The sequence below is a fragment of the Melanotaenia boesemani genome, chromosome 6, assembly GCF_017639745.1.
Source record: "Melanotaenia boesemani isolate fMelBoe1 chromosome 6, fMelBoe1.pri, whole genome shotgun sequence".
Classification (NCBI taxonomy): Eukaryota; Metazoa; Chordata; class Actinopteri; order Atheriniformes; family Melanotaeniidae; genus Melanotaenia; species Melanotaenia boesemani.
Window position 1 is genome coordinate 30,657,711 of NC_055687.1, and position 25,050 is coordinate 30,682,760.

Consider the following 25,050-nt stretch of genomic DNA (forward strand, 5'->3'; position numbering starts at 1 on the left):
GGAGAGAACAACAACTTCTTATGGCTGAATTTATATCTTCTTAACATAAAGAAGAGCAGCTGGAAATCAGCCTGGTTTTAAAATCTTAATGATTGATGTTGGTGAACATTAAGATAAACAGCGTGTAGCACAAATTTTCAGGCTGTTGTTTAATCTATTTAACAAAAGTCAGTATCTTCTCGGAGGTTCACACAAACCCGACGGTTTTTCTTTGCTATAATTATGTGAGCCTGCAACTATCAGGGGTTTTAATGGCAGTTTAACCGAAATGCTTAGTGCATGTCATGATTAATTTTGATTAAATTGTATTCTGCTTTAATGTTGCACACCTTAGCTGCGTCCGTCAAGCACATCTGAATGCAAGACCTGCAAAGTGAACCCTTGTAACTCAGATCACACTGTAGATCACAAAAAACCCCAAACAAACCCAAACAAAACAAAATATGCAAACAGATATCAGGTATTTTAAGGTTGTCTGTGCAGTGAAACAACTTAAATATTTTACTTGTTTATTATGAAAAGAAAGTATCACAAGGCAAGTTATCTTCAGTTGTATTATAATCTGTTTTAATAGCGTGAAAGTCTCAAATCCATCCCACAGTCGCTGACTTTTGCTTTTGTTTTCATTGACGTCAGAAGTGCTGACCTTTGAAGAGGGATCATTATTTTCCATCTCATCCTTGTGTACAGTGACGAGCGCAAAGCTGTTTTTATCCCCCTCACTACAGAAAGGGATGATGCACACCTCTGCCACCCGCAGCCGTTACATAGAACAGAGGTTAATGCAGGGCGGACACTATATGAATAGCTTTTACAAGGCTGATGCATTCACCTCAGTGATCCGGCTCTCGAGCTGCTGGCCACCTCTGAGTGCTTTTTCCCTGAGAACAGCAGCACACGTTGACTGTGCTCTGCACAGCTCTCCCTAAACACTGATGTCTTTTAGCTTTTGTTGTTGTCGGGCAGACGTCCATTTAAAATTTTATTTCAGAAAAGCAGGAGCACAAATGTCAACAAGCTACAGGTTGCAGACTTGTGTTATTTGTCTTCACTTTCACACAGAGCTGCATATGTATTTTACTTTTGGCACTAAATAATGATCACTTTCTCTAATGCTTAATTTTTCCAAAGGTCTGCGGCGAACATAGAGGTCACATAAGGGCAACTCTTCGCTGCTCAGAAGATCATTTCCCAGCAAAACCAAAAAAGACTGTACTGGCAAATACACAAAGACGAGAGCAAAAATAACATTTGCTACCCAAATTTAGAGTCCCACTCTTGCGGTTCTTTTTTCAGATTATAGGGTGGAAGATGGAAAATAGTTTTGTTTCTTCTGTTTTTATTCCATGGGGGTTGTGTGTGTGTGAGAATGACTGGATTGGTTGACTGCAATTGAGGAGGAGTCATCAGCTCCTCACTTAATTTATTCTAGGACCACATGGCATTGTGGTAAGAGGTTATAGTTTGGAGTCTCATCAATCCAATGTGGAAAGTGTCTGGAAAGCTCTGCTGCTTAGTTGTGATCGTTCATCCCAAATGAATGTTTGAACTTTCTTGGCTATTCATTAGAAGTCAATTAACTTTATTAACTTTGTTAACTTTGTCAATTCTGCAGCATGTACGAGAGAATTTAAATTACGGTTCTCTCAAACCTTGGTGAGATGAAATGCAAGAATGTAAGCCAAAAAAAAAAACTAAACAAACAAGTACTATCACTAAGTACATAAAATATGATAATAAATAGACAAGCAAATTATAGTCAGCCTCTGTAGAAGGTGCACATGATGGGGGCCAGAGCTCTAGCTTTCTTCAGTTTGTGGAGGAAGTAGAGGCGCTGGTTGGCTTTCTTGGCCAGTGATGTGTTGACGGTCCTCTGTGACCTACACACTCGGGAACCTGGTGCTGCTCACTTTCTCCACTGTAGCACCATTGATCCGAGGTGCATGTAGGGAGCGCGTTCTCCTGAAGTCCACAAAAATTTCCTCCGTCTTCTCCACGTCCAGAGAGATTGTTGTGTTCACACCACAAGGCCAGGCGGTTCACTGTCCCAGTTTATCAACCCACCACAGTCGTGTCATCCGCAAACTAATGAGGAGGTTGGCATGTGCAGTCGTGGGTCAGCAGAGTGAAGAGGAGGGGGCTCAGCACAAATCCTTGAGGGGCGCCCGTGTTCAGTGGGGTGATGTTGGATGTGTTCCTGCCAACCCGAACTACCTGTGGTCTCCTGGTCAGGAAGTCCAGGAGCCAGTTGCACCGTGAGATGTTAGTTCCCAACTGGTCCAGTTTCAGAATGAGCTGCTGGGGGATGATTGTTTTGAATGCCGAACTGAAGTCTAGTTAACTTCTTTTTGAAGATTTTCTCCCTGTTTGTTTTTACCCTCCTTCTAGGTAAAGACAGAGTCTTCAACACTCCTCTGTGTGAGCAGGGGATTGTGGGATTTGGCATCGGTGCAGCTGTTGCTGGTGCAACAGCTATTGCTGAGATCCAGTTTGCTGACTACATCTTTCCAGCATTTGATCAGGTAAGGCAAACCCCATCCAAACCCTAACCCTAACCCAAGCAAGAGCTGTTTGTTTTCAATAAGAGCTCAAGGGAAGCAGAGGATGGCGTTTCCCAGGACTTTTTAAGGCGTTCACTCAATGGGAAACAGTAACCTACAGGCTTTCACATCTGAAATCCTTTCTCAATGTCATGTGTAAAATTATCATACACACACACACATTATACACACATTACTTGATTTAGTAAAATTATTGCTTGTTAAGATATTTTTTTGGTGTTTCTTAGGAAAACCAAAGAAATCACAGAAAAAAACATTTTCTGTGATTTAGTCTTTCCTGCAAAGCAAAGCCCCTGGCAAATGTCTTACTTTTCTTTACATCACACAAGACTTAAATGATTTATTTTTTAATCTATTTTATTTACATTTAACTTGTCTTATCTGTCATCATGATAACAGAAAGATTGTCTGGCTGCCTTTTGAGCTAATTTGTTTTGCCAAGTGGCGTTTGATAGAGAACATAAGGATTCCCCTGATACTTGAAAATTGTTCTTTATTTTGGATTTAGCTAAGTTACATTTTAAAGCTGGACCTGACAAGGGGAAACAAGGGAAGGGGGTGTGTGAGTAGAAGAAAAAGGACACAACTGCAACAACTGTACAACCTAAACAGAAAAACCGGCTGCTACACCTGTAGAGAAACTTAACGGCTTCTGCGGGAAAACAACACAGACAATCATCGGGAGCACCTATAAGAAAACAAACTGAGAAAAACATTAACAGCAACACAGATAACAGTTATGAAAACATAACTGTAGGTAGGTATTGGTATTAAATCTACATCAAGAGAATGTGTTTAATCAGGATTCAGCTCAGTTTTTATCAACCCTGTCTTCATATGTATGGGAACACAACACTTGTATATGCACATTTTCAGTGAGGGTGTTCTGCTTGGGGCTATAAGTGTCTGCACAGCTCACTTTTTTCTTTATAGAGACATGTATCATCTGACTGTAACATATCCTTTGCTGGCTCTGAAACTGACAATAACAATGTGCTGACGAGAAGACAAGAGATTTGATGGATTTTTAATGCCTGCAAGACAGCTTGCATCTCATTCTGAATCCTGCTGTATGAGGCTGACCTCCGGAGTCTGGTCAAAAGTAATAAACTAGGCTAATCATCTCAGAGAGTAGTGATTATCCTTAATTGTAAGATACAGTGTAATGCCATCCCTATACAGACTCGCCCTTGTGGGAGGTAGCGATACTGAACAGCACTGATATGTAGACACACTACTGCAGATGGTGATCATTTTAAAATGGCTTGTTTTAGTAGGTGTGGCTGTTTTTTAAAAGCCAATTTAAACACACAGCTTTTGGTGTAAAACTAGCCAAAGTAACCTCCTGAGGAAAAATAACTTGGATTACTTTTTCATGACCAAATACTTTAAAAAAAAAATACTACTTTACAATTCCTTACTTGAATGTCTAAGTACAAGTTGTATAGTCTTTAATCTGGAACTGCAAGCTCAAATCGGGAATGACAAACACAATAACTCCTTTACAGCGCTTTATAAATTATTAGAAATAAACATTAAACTAGCTTGTGAAGTGCAGTGTATATAACTTACGAACTACTTTGATTTTATTTATGATATTACAGAAAAATTGCATCTCTGCAGTTGATATCGAGAGTCATATTCATCCCTTAGCAAGCAACATTTTAAGTTTCCTTGCCCTGGCAGCTTTAGCTGAATTGACTGCAAGCTGCTGTTGTTTAGCTGCAGCAGGAGGGGAATGGCAGGTGTTATGAGATTTCTTTGAGGCTGATAAACATTTATAATTACCCAGACAGGAAATCCATTTAACCATTGGTGTGTTTTGATGGCGTAACAGATTCCAATTTGATAGTGTTGCTAGTTGCTGATAGCTTGTGAAACTAACACATTACAAGGTACTCTAATGCCTTACAGGCACACTAGTTATCTGTTACTCTGACTGGTACTGACTTGTACTTTGCCATGCACATGCATGTAACACCACCAAGCTGCTGCACACGTATGCAAAACAAGCTTTGAGCAGATTCTTTTAACAGGACTTTTCCATTAATATTATGATACAGTTCTGTAATATTATATCAATACTACTTCTGCTGAGGTTCCACACAAGCTGAGCTGATACTACATGACAATGTGGAAACACTGCAGAGTTCTGATTGGTCAGAGTTCTGTAGGTTATCTATAACATAAATCCCAGATGTCACCATGTACGTACAGATCACATTTTGTGTTCACAATTAATTACTAGAGCCCATCTGATATGGATTATTTGAGGCCGATTGTGATATTTGGCAGAAACAAAATTCTGATAACCGATTAATCGTCCGGTTAATTAAAAGAAATATGTATGAATAAAAAAACTTCTATTTTTTTATGGTATTTTAAATTAGCATTGTTTTTATTAGAGGTAGGCCATAGTGTATGCTGTGTATAAGCAATTTATTTGAGTGAAGTTATTGACAAAACATTATTTATTCAGCACTCTGATGCCCTTACACATTAAATTACATTTTCTGTACTCCATTATTGTCTTTGCCCTGACGTCATGACTCATATGAACCAAAATAAAAACCAAAGACACTTTTCTCAGATGTCAAAACATTTCATCTTTAACAGAATTGTATTTTAAACATATACTGGTCACAAATGGTCCCACACTCATGTTACTCCACAACAATGCTGTTACAGCCTGAGTCACATTCTGACAATGTGAAAAAAAAAAATTACATCATGACAGTTGCTGAAGACAGAGTAATGTTCATCAATTTAACCTTTACCCTCATCTCTGCGTTCACTCCTTGTTATAAGCGTACCTGTAGCTCTGCTTGCCCACCCCTGTAGTGCTGCCTGGCTGTAGCTACAGCTATAATTACTGACTACGATGAATACTGAGGATTGAATATAGTTAGAACTCCATCTAGTGGACAAACACCGCAACAACATCATTCTGCACGACTTTGACACTTGACAAGATTTACTGTTTTATTACTAATTAAGAATATATAAGTTTTTAATCATCAAAAGTCCAGCCCATTATGATTACTTTGAAAAGGGCTATAACTGGCAGATTAAGTTGGCCAGTGAATCAATCAGTCGGACTCTATTAATTGCTACACGAATATGTGTACAAATTGTTTGTCTGGATTAACAGAAGTGAGCTCTGTAGCCCTCGGTCGTCATGATTGCTCCCAGGAGATGTTCAAACTCTTATCAGGTAAAAATCTCCTCATTCAGTTCAGTAACTCCTCAATCATAGGTTGTGTAACAAAAACGTTTATTACACACTTAAGCTATGTGTCTTGTCTTACACGCTTGCTGCACTGATAAACAACTGATCCCAGTCATAGTGAGGAAACACTGTTTGTAATGGAAAACCAAGCATTGAAGAGCCATGCTAAGTCAAATTTTACTGTACTGTGTTAAAAAAAAAAAAAAAAAAAACCCCACTATAGTAACAGCTTCCTGTCTGTGTTGTCACTATTAAATATGTGAGCATCAGAAAATTAGTAAATATGACTCACCATGTGTTGATTATGTGACTTATAAGGCCTTGTTTTATATTTCAGCTGTAGCTCAACAAACATCAGCTGAACAAAAGAAGCTTTTTCTGCAGCCTCCTGTTCCCTTGGTGAAGATTAATGTGACATTGACGAGTGGAGCATGACGTCTAGCAATGCTTCTGCTTTATCATGCAAACATGTCCATAATCGTGTCATTCTGTGTTTCTTGCCCTCCACAAGATAAATGTGACTCTCCACTTCTTGGTCAAGGCAATATAAAACGTTGTATTTTGGTGCAGAGACGGATTTAAAATCTGGTGTCCGGCCTTGAGAGGACTTCCCCATTTCCTTCTGCGCTCTCGCTTAAAGTGATACAGTCCAAACTGACCTTAGAGAGATATAAAATCCTGAATTAATAGACCACCTGAGTTTCAAGGAGGAAATATTTTGGAGAACTTCTTGGAGGAAGCCCAATGTTAGAAACTGAAGACGCAAGTACAAGACACCTGAGGTAAACGTGCTTGTTAAAGATTAAGTAGCTTTAAAGGGGAATAACAGAGAGAAGGGCTGTGTTCATGAAACTAGATCCACTTTCCATTGGTTTTTTGTTTTTTTTTTCACACAATTTTTAGTTCTTTTCACATACTGAAGCTTCTGCTGCTGCAGCCTTGTAGCAAAGATGCAACAGAAAGCATTGAAGTTTCGCCCCAGTCAGACATTTACTTGTGTCCAGTCTCACTCAGTCTGAGCATGTCTGCTTACCTGTCATATTTCCTAATGTAATTTTTTTTTTTTTTTTTTTTTAGAAAGTGTCATTTTAAATACTGCATAATTCTTAAATATATGTGTCAGTATCTAACTCAAACACACACAGGAGACATCACTGAGGTGGTGGAGTTGGCCAGAAGTGTTTTTCTGGAGTTGGTGACGGCTAAACCCCTCAAATAGCAAGTAAGAACCAAAAGGCTGGCTTCACACTGGGATCACGTGTTCTTTGCTGAAATGCAGCATTGTGGCTGCAAGCGTGTATCTCACCGACCTCTCTGTTGTGATGCTACTGTGGTTTCTGGTAATGACCATAAAATCAGTTTTGCATAATGAATGGTTGACATTGATTTCACATCCAAAGGTGAAAGCATGAAAGAAGTATTAAAACGAACTAAAACTCATCCATTATCTTCATCAATGATCATCATAGAAGCTAAAATGCATTTTCATTGTCTGCACTGAAAAGATTCCCTCTTTTTTTTCTCAAAACTGCTCCCTTGACCCTTAATTTATGTATTAAAAATAGGCACCATGGCACCACTCCAGAAGGCACACGGCAGCAGACACAGCTGAAACACGAGGATGCTCTTCTCTGTTAGCATGCAGGCTAAAATGACACCATCAACCCACAACACCCTCTGTGTGAAGCAGAGATGCCAGTAACGCGTTACAAAGTAACGCGTTACAGTAATCTGACTACATATTTTAAGAAAATATAATCTAACGCGTTAGGATGTCCTACAATGTAATCAAATTACCGTTACTCTTCATATTCGTCCTGCGTTACTTCGGCACTCCCCACTCCTTTCACATATGATTTGAAATCAAGCGCCGTGGACGAAAGTGTATTTATCTAACTCAACACACCTTCTCATTAACGGTGGTACAGAAATTTTATGTACTCGTAAGCATGCAGCTACCTTTCTTCGCTGAAACTTGACCTTTTTTAAATCGACAAACACAAATCATTCACTGCACATGACTTTAGAAAAAAATATGATATAGAAACTTATTACCCTGGTGCATGATGGGAGGTCCGCCTCTCCACTTCCCTCATCAGAACCTATTCCAAACCGAATTGATTTTTTTTTTTAATAAGTCCGTTACTATTTCATTATTTTCTCATGTGTAAACGTAAAACATAATGCAGATTTGTCTTATGCTTAACGAGAGATGTTGCTTTATTTTATTGTTATTCATTTGAATTAATGTATATGATGGTAGGGAAGAAGCACTGAATGATTTACAAAGTTAATAAGAGACTGACTATGTTCATAGAAGGTGAAAAACAATTAAAAGTTACAAGTTGCAAAACATTGTAAAGTCACCATTCGTAACTAATGCACTTTCAGTAAAGTATATGCGAAAAAAAATCGATTGTCATTTTTTTGTTTGGGGGGTTTTAACTAATAAAGTAACTAGTAATCTAACTTAGTTACTTCTAAACCTTAGTAATCAGTAAAGTAACTAGATTACTTTTTAAAGAAGTAATCAGTAATCAGTGGTCAGATTACTTTTTCAAGTAATCTGTGGCATCACTGGTGTGAAGTTTGCAAAAATGATAATAATCACAACAGCTGTTCAAATTTAAAGATATAATAGAACAATATTTTTATAGTTTAATCAACCACAGTGTGGTTGTTAGGCTAATATGACTTGTTATGGCAACATTACCCCCATAAAAAAAAAAAACAAAACAAAATAAAGAAAAAAAACCTATATAAAATCTTGGAGTTTGATTGATTGACATGACAGGGCGCTAGCTTTCCAATTAACCTTTTTTTTTCTTGCTTTGAGGATTTCTGAAAACTTCCTGGGATGAAGCAGCATAACGTTACATAAACCACACCAACACTGTCCAACCACATGTTGACTGAGTTTGCACTCATTTTTTTAAGCTCTAATCACTGACACATTCAGTCCATCTGACTATGGAGTGCTGACAGCTCTTGGAAGAACTACAGACTGGAGGACTGGAGCGGGGACCAGTACGGCTCACAGGAGGATGCAGCATCTTCCTTACTGCGGAGGAGCAAGATTTTCTCTTGATGAAATGAATGCTTGCAAGTAATCCAACATTTGGACAGTCATTGTGGACTCCTTGCCACTTTCCTTGGAGAAAATTTAGCTGACTTGAAAAACACTTATCATGTGTCACAGCTACTTTCAGTCTCCAGTGTGGCAACAGAGCAGCTTTTAGTCCTCAGATTTAAAAAAAAAAGCTATGCAGTGTTGTCTTTCCAAGGCAACAAGGCTGATTACATTCTTCCCTGAGGCCATCTTTCTCAATGTGTTTGATTACACAAAAACCAGCACCCACTTGAAGCTTGTGCCTACATATAAGTTTGAGTTTATTTTCTGAAAGCTGCACTGTATAAAAACTAAAACAAACAAAATAAAAATAAAACAAAACCCTGTAATTTTCCAGTAGCTGGGGAGCCTGAAAAATATTTAAAAGGGCCGGGGGGGTAAAAAAGTAAAGTAAAATCCCATAATAAAAATACAGTTTCACTTTAGTTTTATAGGGGATCTTAAGTTTTATTATGGCTTTTTAATTTTAATGAAAGATGTTAGCATATATGATATGATATATATTGAGGTCATTGTCAGTCTGGTGACTTGAACCTGCCTGAAGTCCACCTTGGCCGGCACAATATGCAGGTATGCATCCTACAAAACAGTATAAATAAATTTACAGTAAAATGAGTATTAAAATTAGATTTAGCTGTTTAACTTTTTTTTAAATTACATTTTAGATAACTTATGATTAACTTAAAATGTATTATCACTGCGTTTTTATGTAAAATGAAATCACATCTTTGAAAAAAAAAATTGTATATGTATTTTCTCAGGTTTTTCATGTTTTAATTAGATATATTTATTTGATATCTACTTCTGTAATGTTGTAATCTTTCCCCGAATTTAAAAAATACAGGAGAAAACTATGAAATATTACAGAAAAATACACTTTTTTTTTTTACAGTGTGCACTTGCACAATTAGCATCTACAAGTTTTCTTGTAGGAGTTTGCCCAACCAATCTACATGTGTTTTGTGGACTTGGAGAAGGCATTCGACCGTGTTCCCCGGGGACTCCTGTGGGGGGTAATCCGGGAGTATGGAGTGCCAGACTCGCTTGTAAGAGCTGTCCGGTCCCTGTACGATCGTTGCCAGAGCTTGGTTCGCATTGCCGGCAGTAAATCAGAATCGTTTCCAGTGCGGGTTGGACTCCACCAAGGCTGCCCTCTGTAACCGATTCTGTTCATAACTTTTATGGACAGAATTTCTAGGCGCAGCCGAGGTGTCGAGGGGCTCCGGTTCAGTGGCCTCAGGATTAAGTCTTTGCTCTTTGCGGATGATGTGGTTCTGTTGGCTTCATCGGGCCGTGATCTTCAGCTCTCACTGGAGCAATTCGCAGCCGAGTGTGAAGCGGCTGGGATGAGAATCAGCACCTCCAAGTCCGAGACCATGATCCTCAGCCGGACAAGGGTGGAGTGCTCTCTCCGGGTCTGCGATGGGGTTCTGCCCCAAGTGGAGGAGTTTACGTATCTCGGGGTGAGTGAGGGAAGGATGGAGTGGGAGATCGACAGGCGGATCGGTGCGGCGTCCGCAGTGACGCGGACTCTGCATCGGTCTGTTGTGGTGAAGAGGGAGCTGAGCCAAAAGGCAAAGCTCTCGATTTACCGGTCGATCTACGTTCCTACCCTCACCTATGGTCACGAGCTGTGGGTAATGACCAAAAGAACGAGATCGCGAATACAAGCGGCCGAAATGAGTTTTCTCCGCAGGGTGGCCGGGCTCTCCTTTAGAGATAGGGTGAGAAGCTCGGTGATCCGGGAGGGGCTCAGAGTAGAGCTGCTGCTCCTCCACATCGAGAGGTGCCAGATGAGGTGGCTCAGGCATCTCCTGGACACCTCCCTGGTGAGGTGTTCTGGGCACGTCCCACCGGAAAGAGGCCCCGGGGCAGACCCAGGACACGCTGGACGGATTACATCTCTCGGCTGGCCTGGGAACGCCTCGGGATCCCTCCGGATGAGCTGGTGAATGTGGCCGGAGAGAGGGAAGTCTGGGTTTCCCTGCTTAGGCAGCTGCCCCCGCGACCCGACTCCGGATAAGCGGAAGAAAATGGATGGATGAATGGATGGATGGATGGAAGTTTTCTTTATCTGGTATTATGCTTAAGGACCCCCCCCCCCCCCCAAAAAAAAATATTTATTGAAATAACATAAATATAAAAGACAAAAAAGGGGCTGTAAGAAAACTGTGGCTGTAAGTATGGTATATGGTATGGTATATGGTATACTCTACAGTGCTACAGAAATGGGGATCATCTTGCTTGTACTGTTGCCGTTTTCAACGCCATCATGATGAATCCTGGTTGGCTGGAACTGTGATGTAAATGTCACTGATTTTAAAGTGACAGAATAAATTCTGTAGTTTTTATCAGCCAACAGTGTTTTCACTACACATGACTGAAAATTGTGTAACATTTCAAAATCTGCAGTCATGTTAACATGAACTTTATCTGGTATCTTTTCAGATAGTGAATGAAGCAGCCAAATACCGCTACCGTTCTGGCAACTTGTTCGACTGTGGGAACCTCACCATCAGGGCTCCGTGGGGTTGCGTCGGCCATGGATCTCTGTACCACTCTCAAAGTCCTGAAGCCTTCTTCGCCCACTGCCCCGGGATCAAGGTCAGTCTTAACCATCAGCAAATCAAACATACATCACAGAGTTCTTTTATAAAAATCTATGTATATAAAAAAAATAAAATAATAATAATAATAATAATAAAAAAAAAGAACAAAACAATAAAAAACAAAGGGCACTTGAATCATCAGTTAGAGCCATTTATATTTAACCTATTAAGATTTGAAGGAGCCCTTTTGTCTCTCATTATATCAGGTTTTAAAGGATTAAGGTAGCAAGGACTGGAATCCCTAGGTAGTTGATGAAATGATGGGTTGGTGTTATGGGCTCGACACACAGGAGGGGATGTCGCTCCTTCTCCATTTTCTATGGAACCTGCGTGATGAGGCGAAAATCGCTGTCCTCCTCCAGCCAAGCCACAGGCGACATTTGTGCATGTGAAATGTTGCGCTCGTTCACGTAACTGTGCACACGGGGCTAGCCACGCGATTTTTGTCGTTGTCGCATGGCGCTACAACCAATCAGTGAGGGGCTTCATGGACTGACCAATGATGTGAGAGAAGGCTAGACAGTCTGCAAACACTTTCAACACGGAGGAACAGATTATTTTATCCGTGTCCGACTGCCACATACTTTACCATGCTTCATGCAAAGATTCTAGAGATGTAAATAAAAGGCAGCCGTGGTGAATTGGTCCCAACGTAGGTTCTCAATTTATTTGGCTCAGCCTTGAGGTCCGCCATCAAATGATGATATTCACCGTGATGTTTCCTTGATTGTAAAATAGGATGTCTTTCAGTCTTTCAGTCTTTCAGTAGAGTCAACAGCAAGATTTTGATTCGAGCAAAATCTTCTGACGTCATCCTTCACGCCTTGTCTGTCTGGTTTGAAAATGTCTAAAATCCCTTCAAAATCATAACCAATCCCATTTTTTGGAGAAAAGCGTTTGGAGAACATGATGCGCGACAGCCACCGTCGCAGTCATTTATCGCGTCCCTTGTGTTCGGTTTCACGAGTTATGATGAGTTTCGGCTGTCGCTGTCGTTGGTCGTCTCCCGTGTGTCTTGCCCATTAAACTGTAAATTTTTACCACACACATACAGACAAGTTCTCGTAAAATCATGTTCCTGCTCTGTACAAATAAAAACATTTCTATCTTTGTAGCCTTACAGAATTGTGGCATTGGTTTTCTTTCTATAAGCTAATAAATCTTATGATGTTTGGTTGGGGTTTGTGCACGTGTAGTGTACAGACCTTTTGCAAAATGATGACGTGAAACGGCTCAATTGAAGCCTTTAAAGTCTGCCCCCTCTAACTTTCTCAGTGATGACTCATTTTAAATGTCATTATAACTCAGTACACATGGTTTAGATATATGCTAAGATACAAGAAGGGCGACAGGTTGCCGTTCATCTTAAATGTGTTCAGGAAATTTAACTTTATCCTTGAACCACAAGTCACCTCCAACGTGACTAAGTCAGAAAACTGGGGGAAGGGCTGATTATGGTGATTGATGTCAGGGTCTTTGTTGCTTACTAAGACATGGGTAAGAGCAGGGGGGACTTGAATAAATAGAAAAGACATGACAGTGGCTGAGAGCAACACACATGTCTCTCTGCAAAGGGCAGACTGATAAATGCTAATCTTTGTGCATATTTTCAGCATTGGTCCTCCCTCTGAGGGTCAGTCCTGACTCAGCCTCCCAGGCTTGAATGGGCTCTGGCTCCAGTGTTTTCACCGCTAAATGCCAATTTTCTGTCTAAACATTTTGTATGATCCCAATGCTGGAGAAGAGAGGGGACAGGAAACACAGAATTAAAAATAATCAATAAATAATAAAAATAAATGAATAGGACAGAACTTGTTTTTACTTTTGATTTCTAGCTAGGTCTAGTCTGAAATCAACAGTGAAATGGTTAAATGGTTATGTGTCAGTCATTCAAACATTTAAGGGCTTTTAGTCAACATGAGAACCATTTTAAACTATTTAATTTCTGATTATATCATGTGCTCCCCAGATTGTAATACCACGTAGTCCAGTTCAGGCCAAAGGACTGCTCCTTTCCTGCATTGCTGATAAAAACCCGTGCATATTCTTTGAGCCCAAGATTCTGTACAGAGCAGCAGGTAAGTTCGTTTGTGCGCCCATGTGATCTTCAGCTTTATCTCTTCACTTAGAAGAAAGCAAATTCTCTTCTGTGTAGATGTGTGATTACCTTGTGAGACGACCGGTTCTGAGAGAGAGATCACAATCATGAAAGAGTCAGTGTTATGAAGTTTAAAGCTGTGTGTTTGTGGCCAAGGTTTTTCTAGCTTCCCACCAGCATCCTCCACTTTCAGCTAGTTTTAGATGTAATGACACAAATGAAATGCAGCTACTCAAGTCTGCAAAGATTTTTATAGCATCAGTTTTATGGAGATTTTTTTTATCAAAGTCAAGTAACAACAGAAGAGCTCCCTCTTGATTTAAAGAAAAATAGAAAGAAAGTTGTTTTTAATACTTCTGTGACTTTGTACCTTAATAACAGAATAGAGCTTTGTTATTGCAACAAAAGTGCAACGGAATTACAAAGCCCTCCAGCCAGCATAAAACAAAATAATAAAATAGAATTGTTGCAACAACATAAATAAGACTAAATATAACATAGCTACAACATAGTAAATAAGATAAAGTAAGAAAAAGCTACTAGATTATAATGCATAATATAAGTGTTGCAACACTCCCTTATTTTAATTAAGGCACATGTGTTTAGTGCAATATAAAGGACACATGAGGTAGCTTACTAAGACACAAGTTGGAATTATTCACTACTCGTTACCCATTTGTTCAGGGCTCTTACAGCTGTTGGGTTAAAGCTGTCCCTGAACCGGTTTGTCCTTGCAGTGATTGATGTGTACTGCCTGCCTGACGGTAACAGATGTGGGGACCGAGGTGAGAGGAGTCCTGGATTAGTTTGCCAGCCTTTCAGAGGCAGCGAGAACAGTGCAGTTCTTTCAGTGTGAGGAGAGGGCAGGCCATGATCTTTCGGGCCGTGTTTATGAGCCTTGGAGTGTTTCAAATAATCATTTTACCTTGCATCATGTTAGATGAATTTTTCTTCCCAACTCCCCAAATAAAATCTCTGGAAGGTGGCTGAGTGAAGTGATATGTGAATTAGCAGCTAATTATCTGGCTTAAGGCCCATTTATGCTCCCTTACGTACGTAAATAGGGACACCCGTTTTAAACGTTGTCATACGTCACCGTCCTCACACTTCCATGCATGTTTTGTATCGTCGCTGTTCTCATGTTAGGTCTTCCACTAGCGGGCAGTGCTGCATTCAGAGTTGAGCCAGCGTCAGTTTCAGACATTGTTTGGTAGCAGAAATTCTCTTCCTGGCCCTCTTCTTCTCTGGTTTGTTTCTTTCGCTGGTTGCATGCCAGCTATTCTGCTCAGCACTGCCCCCGCAATCTCTGGTGGTATTGCTCTGTCTTCCGCATCAAGTAACAAATGGTTAAGCTGCCTCAAAACAAACCAAATTAGCACAAAACTTTCCATCCGTCTGCGTATCCACCTTCTGTGTCACTCATAAATGGGCCTTTAGTGCACAAGTGTGTGAACGACTGCGTTTGCTGGTTAGATTTTGTGCTTTATTCTCTTCTCTGTCAAACTGAATGCTACTTTCCACTCAGTATTTTCCAGATAGATAATATCTGCTGTATTTCCAGTTGTTGTTCCCATTTCATGATTCTTTTAATTGGTTAAATTTAGCCAATAGGAAGTTGTGTTGCATAATAAATAGGATTGCTCTGTATCTAGTTTTATTATATATGTTTACATCTATATTTTTAGGCGTACAGACAGATAATAAAGACAAGTAAACAGAGTAGATGAGAGAAAGGAGGGGGGCATGTCTCAAGTTTATCTGAGTGTTGGTTACAGTGTCGCTGTTTAACTACCACCACTTAAAATAAGCTTTATACTATTTCACTAGGACAAAACACAAAGTACAGACAGAATATATATCAACACAACAGGCAAATACTTGGCGCAAGCTTAGTTAATCGTTATTGATGTTTTTAATATTGTACAGCTGTGGCCTTACCATGTAATAGTCAATGTGGGATTTAGTGACAGTGAAAGAACTGACAAGGGTTACGATGATCTAATATAAGAATCATCTTTCAGACTGATGCGGTTCGACAGTGCAGCTGAGAGCAGCTGTGTGAGCTTTGACATCAGTTTCATTTCCATGGTTTCTCATTTGAGTGTGTTTGCCTCTTGAGGAGTTATATGATAATACATCATTGTTGTGGAAGAAGTAAATCACAAATGTTTCCTACTAGAATAAATCCAAATATGATACAGCTATGTGAAAAGAAGGTAAACCCTATTTCAGCCTAATGTCCTAAAGTAAAACATTATTACATCTGCTCTTTACTACAAAAGCAAAACAATAACAAATGCAGCATATAAGTATGTATTTAATATGAGCTAAGTTGAAATACAGAAGCAATGTGTGTAAAAGCAAGTACACCCTGTCAGAGCTGGTAACATATACACATCACTTTTAACATAGCACATGCGTGAACGTCTGCAGTCAGTATAGGTTCAGCTATTCAAAGGAATCCAGTAGGTAGCAGTGTTAGATAAACAGCACTGTCCAAGCTATCGTCCATCAGAGTTTTACCAACCACATTTAGCTTTAGAACAGAACCAAATGAAAGAGCGACAAGTGTTAAGCAAAAACTGTCGCTTTAAATGGACTCAGAGTTTTATGTGGTGCCACTATGAGGCTGGTGCATCCAGCTTACCTCACCTACTAGGTAAAGGTGCTGTGGCAACACAATAGAGATCAGGGTTTACCTTACCAAATCACACTAGACCATCCTATCACATCCCCAGCTGATTGCCCAGTGGCAACAAAGCCTTTAAGCATCCTGCCAAGTTGGACCAGGTCAGAGTTCTCTTGTGACTTTTTCTGTTAATTTTCTTCTTAAAGCACCGTCTGTTTTTCAATCCTACGTTTTGACAAAGCGGCAACCTCTGCCGGTGAAATGTGAAGCCTATGCAAAAGTGCAAAAGATTGCACTTCACCCCCTTATCCATTCTAGAATGCGCCGCTAGGTGGCAGCAGCAATTGTAGTAGCTCTGTTTTTAACTTATGATTTTTTTGCAATATAGCCGTCTTTTTTAAGATATCAGCTGTCAATCTGTGTCTGTTCGGGTAGATTTTTTCGCGCTGGTCAGAGGCTGTGCTATACGGGAGATTTTTCTGAATATTTTTTCTTTTTGCAAGACTTGTTATTGTGAGTCTCCATGGCAACGAGACTTGTTTACCATCGGGATCAACTGATAAAACTCTCCAAACTCAAGATTATCAGTGAAACAACACTTCAAATCCCAACGGAGTTGAAAAGAAAGAGAAGAGGATGCAGGGCAGGAGCGAGGCAGAGAGAAAAACGGTGGCGATTCAAACCGTTTCTTCCAACGGTTGTTATGGGAAACGTGAGATCGCTAGTTAACAAAATTGATGAACTTCAGGTGCTAACCAGGTCTCTTAAAGAATACAGAGAGTGCAGTATTATGTGCTTCACTGAGACATGGCTGCATGAACACATCCCAGACTGTAATGCGTCTGTACACGGCTTCAGGACGGTCCGTGCAGACCGCAATAAACAACTCAGCGGGAAGCTGAAGGGAGGTGGAATTGCGGTGCTGGTAAACCAGCGCTGGTGTCATCCTGAACATGTCACTGTTAAAGAGAAAATCTGCAATAGAGACATTGAACTGCTAGCTGTGAGTCTCCGCCCGTATTATTTACCCAGAGAGTTCACATGCGTTATTCTGGTAGCGGTATATATATTACCTGGTACCGCTCCAGACGCAGCCTGTGATGTCATTAACTCTGTAGTGGCCAGGCTTCAAACACAACATCCAAACGCATTTGTGGCGATCTCTGGAGATTTTAACATCTCCCTCTCTGCAACTCTACCAACTTTCCAACAGTTTGTCAGCTGCTCCACCAGAGAAAACAAAACGTTGGACTTATTTTATGCAAATATTAAAAATGCATACAGCTCCTTTGCCCTGCCACCTTTAGGAAGATCAGACCATAACCTAGTTCTTCTCTCCTCCTCCTACAAGCCCATCGTTCAGCAACAACCAGTCATTAGAAAGGCTATTAGAACCTGGTCTAATGAAGCTGAAGATGCTCTGAGAGGATGCTTCGAGGCTACAGAGTGGAACGTCCTATGTGAACCTCATGGAGATGACATCAATGCCTTGACTGAGTGTGTGACAGATTATATTAACTTCTGTGTGGACAGCACCGTTCCAACAAGAACAGTGAGGTGCTTCCCCAATAACAAACCCTGGATCACCAGTGACCTGAAAAAGCTGCTGAACATCAAAAAGAAAGCTTTTAGGGATGGAGACAGGGAGTTATTGAAGTCCACACAAAAACAACTTAAAACACAAATGAAGAAGTGCAAGGAGGACTACAGGAAGAAGTTGGAAAGTAAGCTTCAGAAAAAAAATGTGAGGGATGTGTGGTCAGGAATGAAGAAGATCACTGGCTTCGGGATAAAGGAGGATCAGACTGATGGAGGTCTGGACAGAGCGAATGAACTGAACATGTTCTTCAATAGGTTTAGCTCACCTCCTGCTTCAACCCCAACAAGCCACACACCCTCCATGAGCCCACAGCTTTCCTGTCACACCTCCACTCTGTCACCCTGCAGCTCAGTCAAGGACCTGGACACAACCTCATCTCCCTCCACATCAGGACTTCCTGAAACCTCCTCTGCCTCCACCTCCACTCTGTCTGTCTCCTGTAACCAAGTCATGCAACAACTGGTGAAACTGAACCAGAACAAGGCTGCAGGTCCAGATGGTGTCAGTCCCAGAGTTCTCAAGACCTGCTCAAAACAGCTATGTCTGATTCTCCAGCACCTGTTCAACACCAGCCTGAGCCAGAGAAGAATCCCGGTGCTGTGGAAAACATCCTGCCTTGTTCCAGTGCCTAAAAAACCACAACCAGCTGAACCAAAAGACTACAGACCAGTCGCCCTGACATCTCACGTCATGAAAGTCCTGGAGAGACTCTTACTGGCTCACCTCAGCAAGCAGGTGAACACCTTTCAGGACCCATTACAGTTTGCATACCGTAATGGGCTTGGGGTTGAAGATGCAATCATATACCTGCTTCAGAGAGCCCACTCTCATCTGGACCAGTCAGGCAGCACTTTGAGGGTCATGTTCTTTGATTTCTCAAGTGCTTTTAATACGATTCAGCCTGCTCTGCTGTGTGAGAAGCTGCAGAAATTCCAGGTGGATCCCTCCACAACCACCTGGATTTACGACTACCTCACAAACAGACCACAGTTTGTGAGACTGAAAGGTTGTGTGTCTGAAATGGTGGTCAGCTGCACTGGAACACCACAAGGGACTGTACTTTCACCATTTCTATTCACGCTGTACACCTCAGACTTCCAGTACAACTCTGAGTTCTGTCATCTGCAGAAATACTCTGATGACTCAGCAGTTGTTGGGTGTATCAGTGATGGACAAGAAGCAGAGTACAGAGAACTGGTCGGTCAGTTTGTGAAATGGTGCGGTGACAATCATCTCATCTTGAATACCAAGAAAACAAAGGAGATGATTGTTGACTTCAGGAGGAACAAGAACACACATAGAAGTGTTTCCATCATGGGAGAGGAGGTGGAGGTGGTGGAGGAATACAAGTACCTTGGAGTTCAGCTGGACAACAGACTTGAGTGGAAAAGCAACACTGAGTACATTTACAAGAAAGGTCAGAGCAGACTCTACTTCTTAAGGAAGCTGAGATCTTTTAACGTCTGCACCAAAATGTTGCAAATGTTCTACAGGTCTGTTGTTGAAAGTGCAATCAGCTTTGCAGCAATCTGCTGGGGCAGCGGCATCAGAACCAGAGACTTGAAAAGAATTAACAAACTGATCAAGAAAGCCGGTTCTGTGCTTGGAGTAACTCTGGAGCCGCTGGAGTTGATCATCAAAAAAAGAATTCTGTACAAGCTGACGAAGATAATGGAAGATCCTTCACACCCCCTACACAACGCCGTGACGAAACAACAGAGTGTGTTCAGTGGGAGGCTTGTTCAAGTCCGATGCAAGACAGAGAGATACAGAAGATCCTTCCTTCCAGCAGCTATCAGGCTGAAGAACAAAGCCCTTAATTAATTAATGTGATTGTTTTACTTTACTAAAAAAAAAAAAAAAAAAAAAAAAAAAAAAATTACTACTACTACAATATTGAATTTCCCTTTGGGATTAATAAAGTATTTTTCATTTCATTCATTCATTCATTATCCGCTACGGGCTGGCTCCAAAACAGAGCAAATCCCCATAGACTCCCATGTTAACTTCACAGCAGAAAAAACATGTTTAAAGCCTGGTACAAAAAAAACATTTTAGGATTAATAGGTCAAGTTTAGCTTCATGACAACTGTGAGGGGGTGAATTTTTTTCTAATCCTTTTGGATGTTATTTAATCTTGAAATTCTGCATAATTAGGGGCGTGTCCTTTTGATTGACAGGTATCCAATATCTGCGGCAAGAAGGGAGAGTGCAGCACAACCACGGTTTTTAGTCCTTAGCTTTAGCTCGCCTACCTCTGTTAGCTGGTTAGCTACCGTTAGCTCCGGGTTAGCTCGGTTAGCTCTTAGCTACAGGCAGCTTGGCGTTTGATGGGTGTCAATCATCCACCCCCAACTTCACAGTCCCCCTCTCAGCTCAACCTCTTTGCCCATTTTTTGATTTTCTGGGAGTGACGACATGCGTGATGCCGCCAAGATGGCGACGGTAGGAACTGCCCAATGAGCTTCAATTCAGCTCTTCAGAAACCTACAGGTGATGTCACGGAGGCTCCGTCCATCTTTTATATGCAGTCTGTGGTTTTGACAGATCTCTTATCTGCTTCTCAGAGAGGATTAGTGGTAAAATGTCTAGATGTATGATCATTTCCTCCATGGGCACATGCCTAAGCAGCAGCATGCCCCTCATAACCTCTGCCCACATTATGAAGTCATGTTTTATTTGCAGCAGTCTGTCCCTTGTTGTGTAGAGGAGGATGAAAACCACACGTTTGTCCCATCAAGGCCATATTGTTTGCAGGGCCCTGAGATTCTACTTATACTGTAACCTAGTTTTCATAATTAAATTTTAAAATTCTGATAAATGCCATTATTCATCTCAGTTGGCCAATTTTCTGTCTCATCTGGAAGCCTAAACCAGACATTGCCTGATTCACCAGAACACTCTGTTGTTTTAGCACAAAGATTCAGATAAGATTTCTTTTATATGGCTTCTCAAAGACGTTATAGAAGCCATACATTTTTTCCAGAAACATCTCAGGCCCAGAGCCTCTCTGGAGTATAATTACTCTCCCTATTTGTAATTTTGACTTCATGCATTGCCTTTTAGGAATGCTTTTAGGAGTTAACTTTATCCAAAATCCACTCGCACTTTAAGATGCCGCACACTTCAGATATCAGAGCCAAAGCCACAATGCAGAATCTGACTCAAAGACGGTCAAATGCTACATTTTCAGATTAACTGTTGTGCAGATGCAAGATAAATATCAGTAATAAGCTGATTGTTTAAAAGTAATGGCCATTTTATGATAAGTTTTTGGAATGCGAACAATTCTGTGACTTGAGCTTTCCAAGACATTAATAGCTGTTATTGAAGCTGTACTCTTAGCATCTATTTTATGTTGGACTTCTGTTCAGACAGGCTGGCTATGAGGCTTTCCCTTTTGGACTGATGTTCCTTCTGCGTAGCCCCTGTTTTGATCGCTACTCTCATCCCATCAATGTTTTGTGGTCAATGTGAATCCATTATAGGCCTGTAACTGGCAAAAGATCTCATTAGATCACGCATTAGAAAGTGCTGATAAAAGCACACTACATCTTAAGAGAGATGGATTGTGGAAAAAGCATAAATAACTTTTGAAATGGGCCAGATTAAATGTTCTCAAGTAAAAATAAGTGTTGTGGGTTTTTTTTTTTTTTTTTTTTTTTTTTTTTGTCCTGGTCTGTTCTTTAGTGGTTTTTCATCTGGTTTATTATTTAGAAGTACAGCCAGTTTGTGATCGGTCTTTTACATAAAACCTTGGGGTACATGAAAGAAATGATGAATGATTGTGTTCAGCATCGGCCATTATTCATTCTGCATGTGAGCTTGCATATAATGTATTTAAATATGTGTGTGTGTTTCCACAGTGGAGCAGGTTCCAGTGGAGTCCTACACCATCCCACTCTCACAGGCCGAGATCCTGCAGGAAGGAAGTGATGTCACTCTGGTCACCTGGGGGACACAGGTAGGAGCTTCGCTCATTACAGACTCGGACTCTTAACCGCATCACCTGAGCAGTTATCTCTCTTTGGCTTATTTTCCATGGCCACAGGAAGAAAGGACCCATGTTTCATCTCTGTTAAATGATGTTTAATGCCACCAAGGCAAGCAGTGGATTAATTTAAGTCCATCACAAGCTCCCTGTGTTCCAGCAAGATCTCTCAGCTGGCAGTCTGAGACTATATTTGGCCAGAAATCTCCACATCAATGCTCCTCTTGTCTCACAATGTGTTAACATCACACGCGAGTTGCACATTTTCCATTGTCGTCTTTCTTTTTACCTGAGATTTTGTTTTCTACAACTTTGTTAAAAAAATAAAATAAAAAGGGTCTCCAGCTCACCAGGAATCACCCTCAGCTTTGATTATTCCCAGCCTCCTTATCAGGCTTATCCAGAGTGTAATGCACCCACAGCCTGGTGGGGGGTTGGAAGGCATTGAGGAAAAAGTCTCCATCAAAGCCAGTATTTTTGTTTAAGGGTGGATAGAGAAAAATGAAGATGTGGTAAAGAAGCAAAAGGCATGGGGCGTTTCACACTCTTCACACTTCTCTTTCCTACCAGGCATTGTGTACAACACACCACCTGCAGCTGTTGTAATAATGGAAGTAGCCAGTAATGCTTGTTGGTAATTATGAACTAATTGGGCTAAAGCATCATAAATGAATCCTAGGGGGTCTAGCTTATTTTAAACTATTGTTTTCAACTTTTTATCGACTTGAAAATACCGTATATAAATACTGGTATTTAGTAGAAAGTACAACAACAGAGTAATGGCCCTCATTTACCAACAGTTCTTGAAATGGTTCTTGAGTTTTACTTGCACACTTTCTATCCAGGATTTGTTTGTAGGTTTGTTCTGAGGTAAGAAGTATTCTTGCATACTGCATACTTGATTACTGACATGTTTTCATTGAATAAGAAATTTTATATCTTCTGTTGTACAGTTATTAACAAAACAAACAAATAGAATTCCAGCATGCAGGCATTATGCACATGTGCAGATGCGTGTGCAGAGATCTGTTTCTACAACTGCAAGCAATATCACTCCATGAATATCCAGCTCATTCGACAAAGACTCATGTATCATTGCTGCATGTCTTTTAATAATGACAATTACAGTTTGTTTTGTTTTTTTATTTTTAGCTTTATAAAGAAATAGAGAATATGCCGTGCCCCCCTGGGTGGTAATACAACTTACATTTCTTCACATCTGTTTGTGTCTACACACAGTGCCTAAGTCTCATGACCTTTTATGGAATAAGAAGTCGTTTAGCAGCTCTGTACTGTAATGGCAGCAAAGTAATAAGTATGTATATAAGTAAAATTAATGTAAAATAACTATATAAAATCACAGAAGTAGTAAATAATATAAAGTAACAAGGCATGAAGCAATAAAATATGCATGTAATTACAGCAAAATCTAAGTTGCAGAATAACAATAGTAGGCTAACCTCTCAGCACCTGAGTTTATTTACAACTGTATGAAAAACAAATAAATATGGGAAAAAATCGGGGAACAAAATAATAAAAAATAATTGTGTCTGGAGACTGGAGCGTGTCTGGCAGCTTGTGGGTAAAAGCTGTTCTGGAGTCTGCTTGTTCTGGTCCTAAGTGCTTTGTAGAGGGTACAGGGACACTCGTTGATTTACCAAAGATTAAAATAGCAACTAGAAGCACTCAGAGAGCGCAAACCTTCGCCAAGGGGGGTGGGGTTAGGCAGGCAGTGATTGTGGGTATTTCCCCATAGTGAAGAATCCTTAATAAAATTCCTGGATCCAGGCAGTGATCCGGATCACCCCTTAACTCTAATCACTTTTCCTTCTAAAAGTAAATTTGACTTTTTTTAGAAGAGCTAGTTAAGACAAGCAGATAGAAATTAAAATAATACAAAAAAAAAGGTTTTAAAGCTTTTCCCCACATATTTCCATCAGTTTATATTAATGTTAGTCCATCAAAATTCTGAAAGATCCTCCACAATTTTGGGTCTGACCCCGTTGGAATAAACAACGTGATGATAAAAAAATCCATTAAACATCCTTTTTACTTTTTACTTAGATACTAATAAATAACCGCAGTGTATGGAGCAGCTGGGAGACGAGGACGTTGAAGGAGAAGCATATTTACTCAGGGTTTACAATAACAAGACGTCAGTCTCCATCAAAACATTGCTTGAGTGATCAGCTATCTAGTGTCATCGGTCCAAATTGAAACTATCAATCAAACAGTGATTATGTAATCATTTGTAAAGAAAAAAAATAGAAGATGTGGAATTGTTTCTATTTGCTTAGAAATTTGCTTTACTTTACAGTAAGGCAGGATTCCCACGGATGCATTTCAGTGAATTAGGGGACATCTTGCGTTTTCAGATGGAATTCTGCGAACATTGTTTCACTCTGCTAATGTAGCTTGCACTGGAAAGTAGAGATGAGGTCAAATTTCTCAAGAAGTACTGGAGGCAGCAGCCAATCAAATCACCTGATTAATTGCGTGTGTCTAGTTGTTGCCTCAGTTGAAAGCATTAGGCCCAGCTACCATCCCACGTTAAAGCATCGCTTCCTCACAGCGCTGCAGCTCCACTGATAATCCTGCTGGAGAGGAGAAAACAGGAGGCTGGGGGAAGAACAATGGATACAGACAAGTAAATGACTGCATCACTGATAACGTGCCGTGTTGAAATAGATTAAAAAATAAAGGAACCACAAGCTGAATGCAACTCATTTTCACATAAAGTTAAAATGTGAACAAAAAGGACAAAATCATAAAAAAAAAAAAAAAAAAATCAATCAGTGAAAGAAGCAAAACAAAATAAGTGAAAGAAAGTATATTTTATATTAAAATTCTGTAATTCTATTCTATAAGTTTTCTGGAGCAATTGAAGGAAGAAACTGTTTGCTCGTGCTCTCGGAAAACAGTAAAAAAACTGTAATGGAAAGCGCTCAGTGTGCGTAAATACAAGGCAAGTTATACGTTTTCTACCTGAAGAGTGCAGGCAACACCTGGGCTTATAAAGTCTGAGGGGTTCTATGATTTACCAGGTGAGAATCAGACCAGAGGAAGCCTTAAAAGTAACTATATTTACCCAGTACAGACACTTGAATGACAAGAACAAGGTAAAGCATTTTAACACTGACAATATCTCCACGTTGAAGAAGATAGTAGTTTTTTGCCAGGCTTCCAAAAGAGTTTGTTTTTCC

At 40.3% G+C, this 25,050-nt stretch overlaps 1 protein-coding gene across 2 annotated transcripts in view; it reads left to right on the forward strand.

Moving 5' to 3' along the window:
• Positions 1–25,050, forward strand: part of bckdhb (branched chain keto acid dehydrogenase E1 subunit beta) — a 73,084-nt gene that overhangs the window by 6,478 nt on the left and 41,556 nt on the right. For both annotated transcript variants that reach the window (XM_041988003.1, XM_041988004.1), the window contains exons 4-7: positions 2,389–2,522; positions 11,369–11,524; positions 13,499–13,607; positions 21,723–21,820. In XM_041988003.1, coding sequence (XP_041843937.1) covers positions 2,389–2,522; positions 11,369–11,524; positions 13,499–13,607; positions 21,723–21,820 — 497 coding nt within the window. The remainder of the gene's footprint in view (positions 1–2,388; positions 2,523–11,368; positions 11,525–13,498; positions 13,608–21,722; positions 21,821–25,050) is intronic.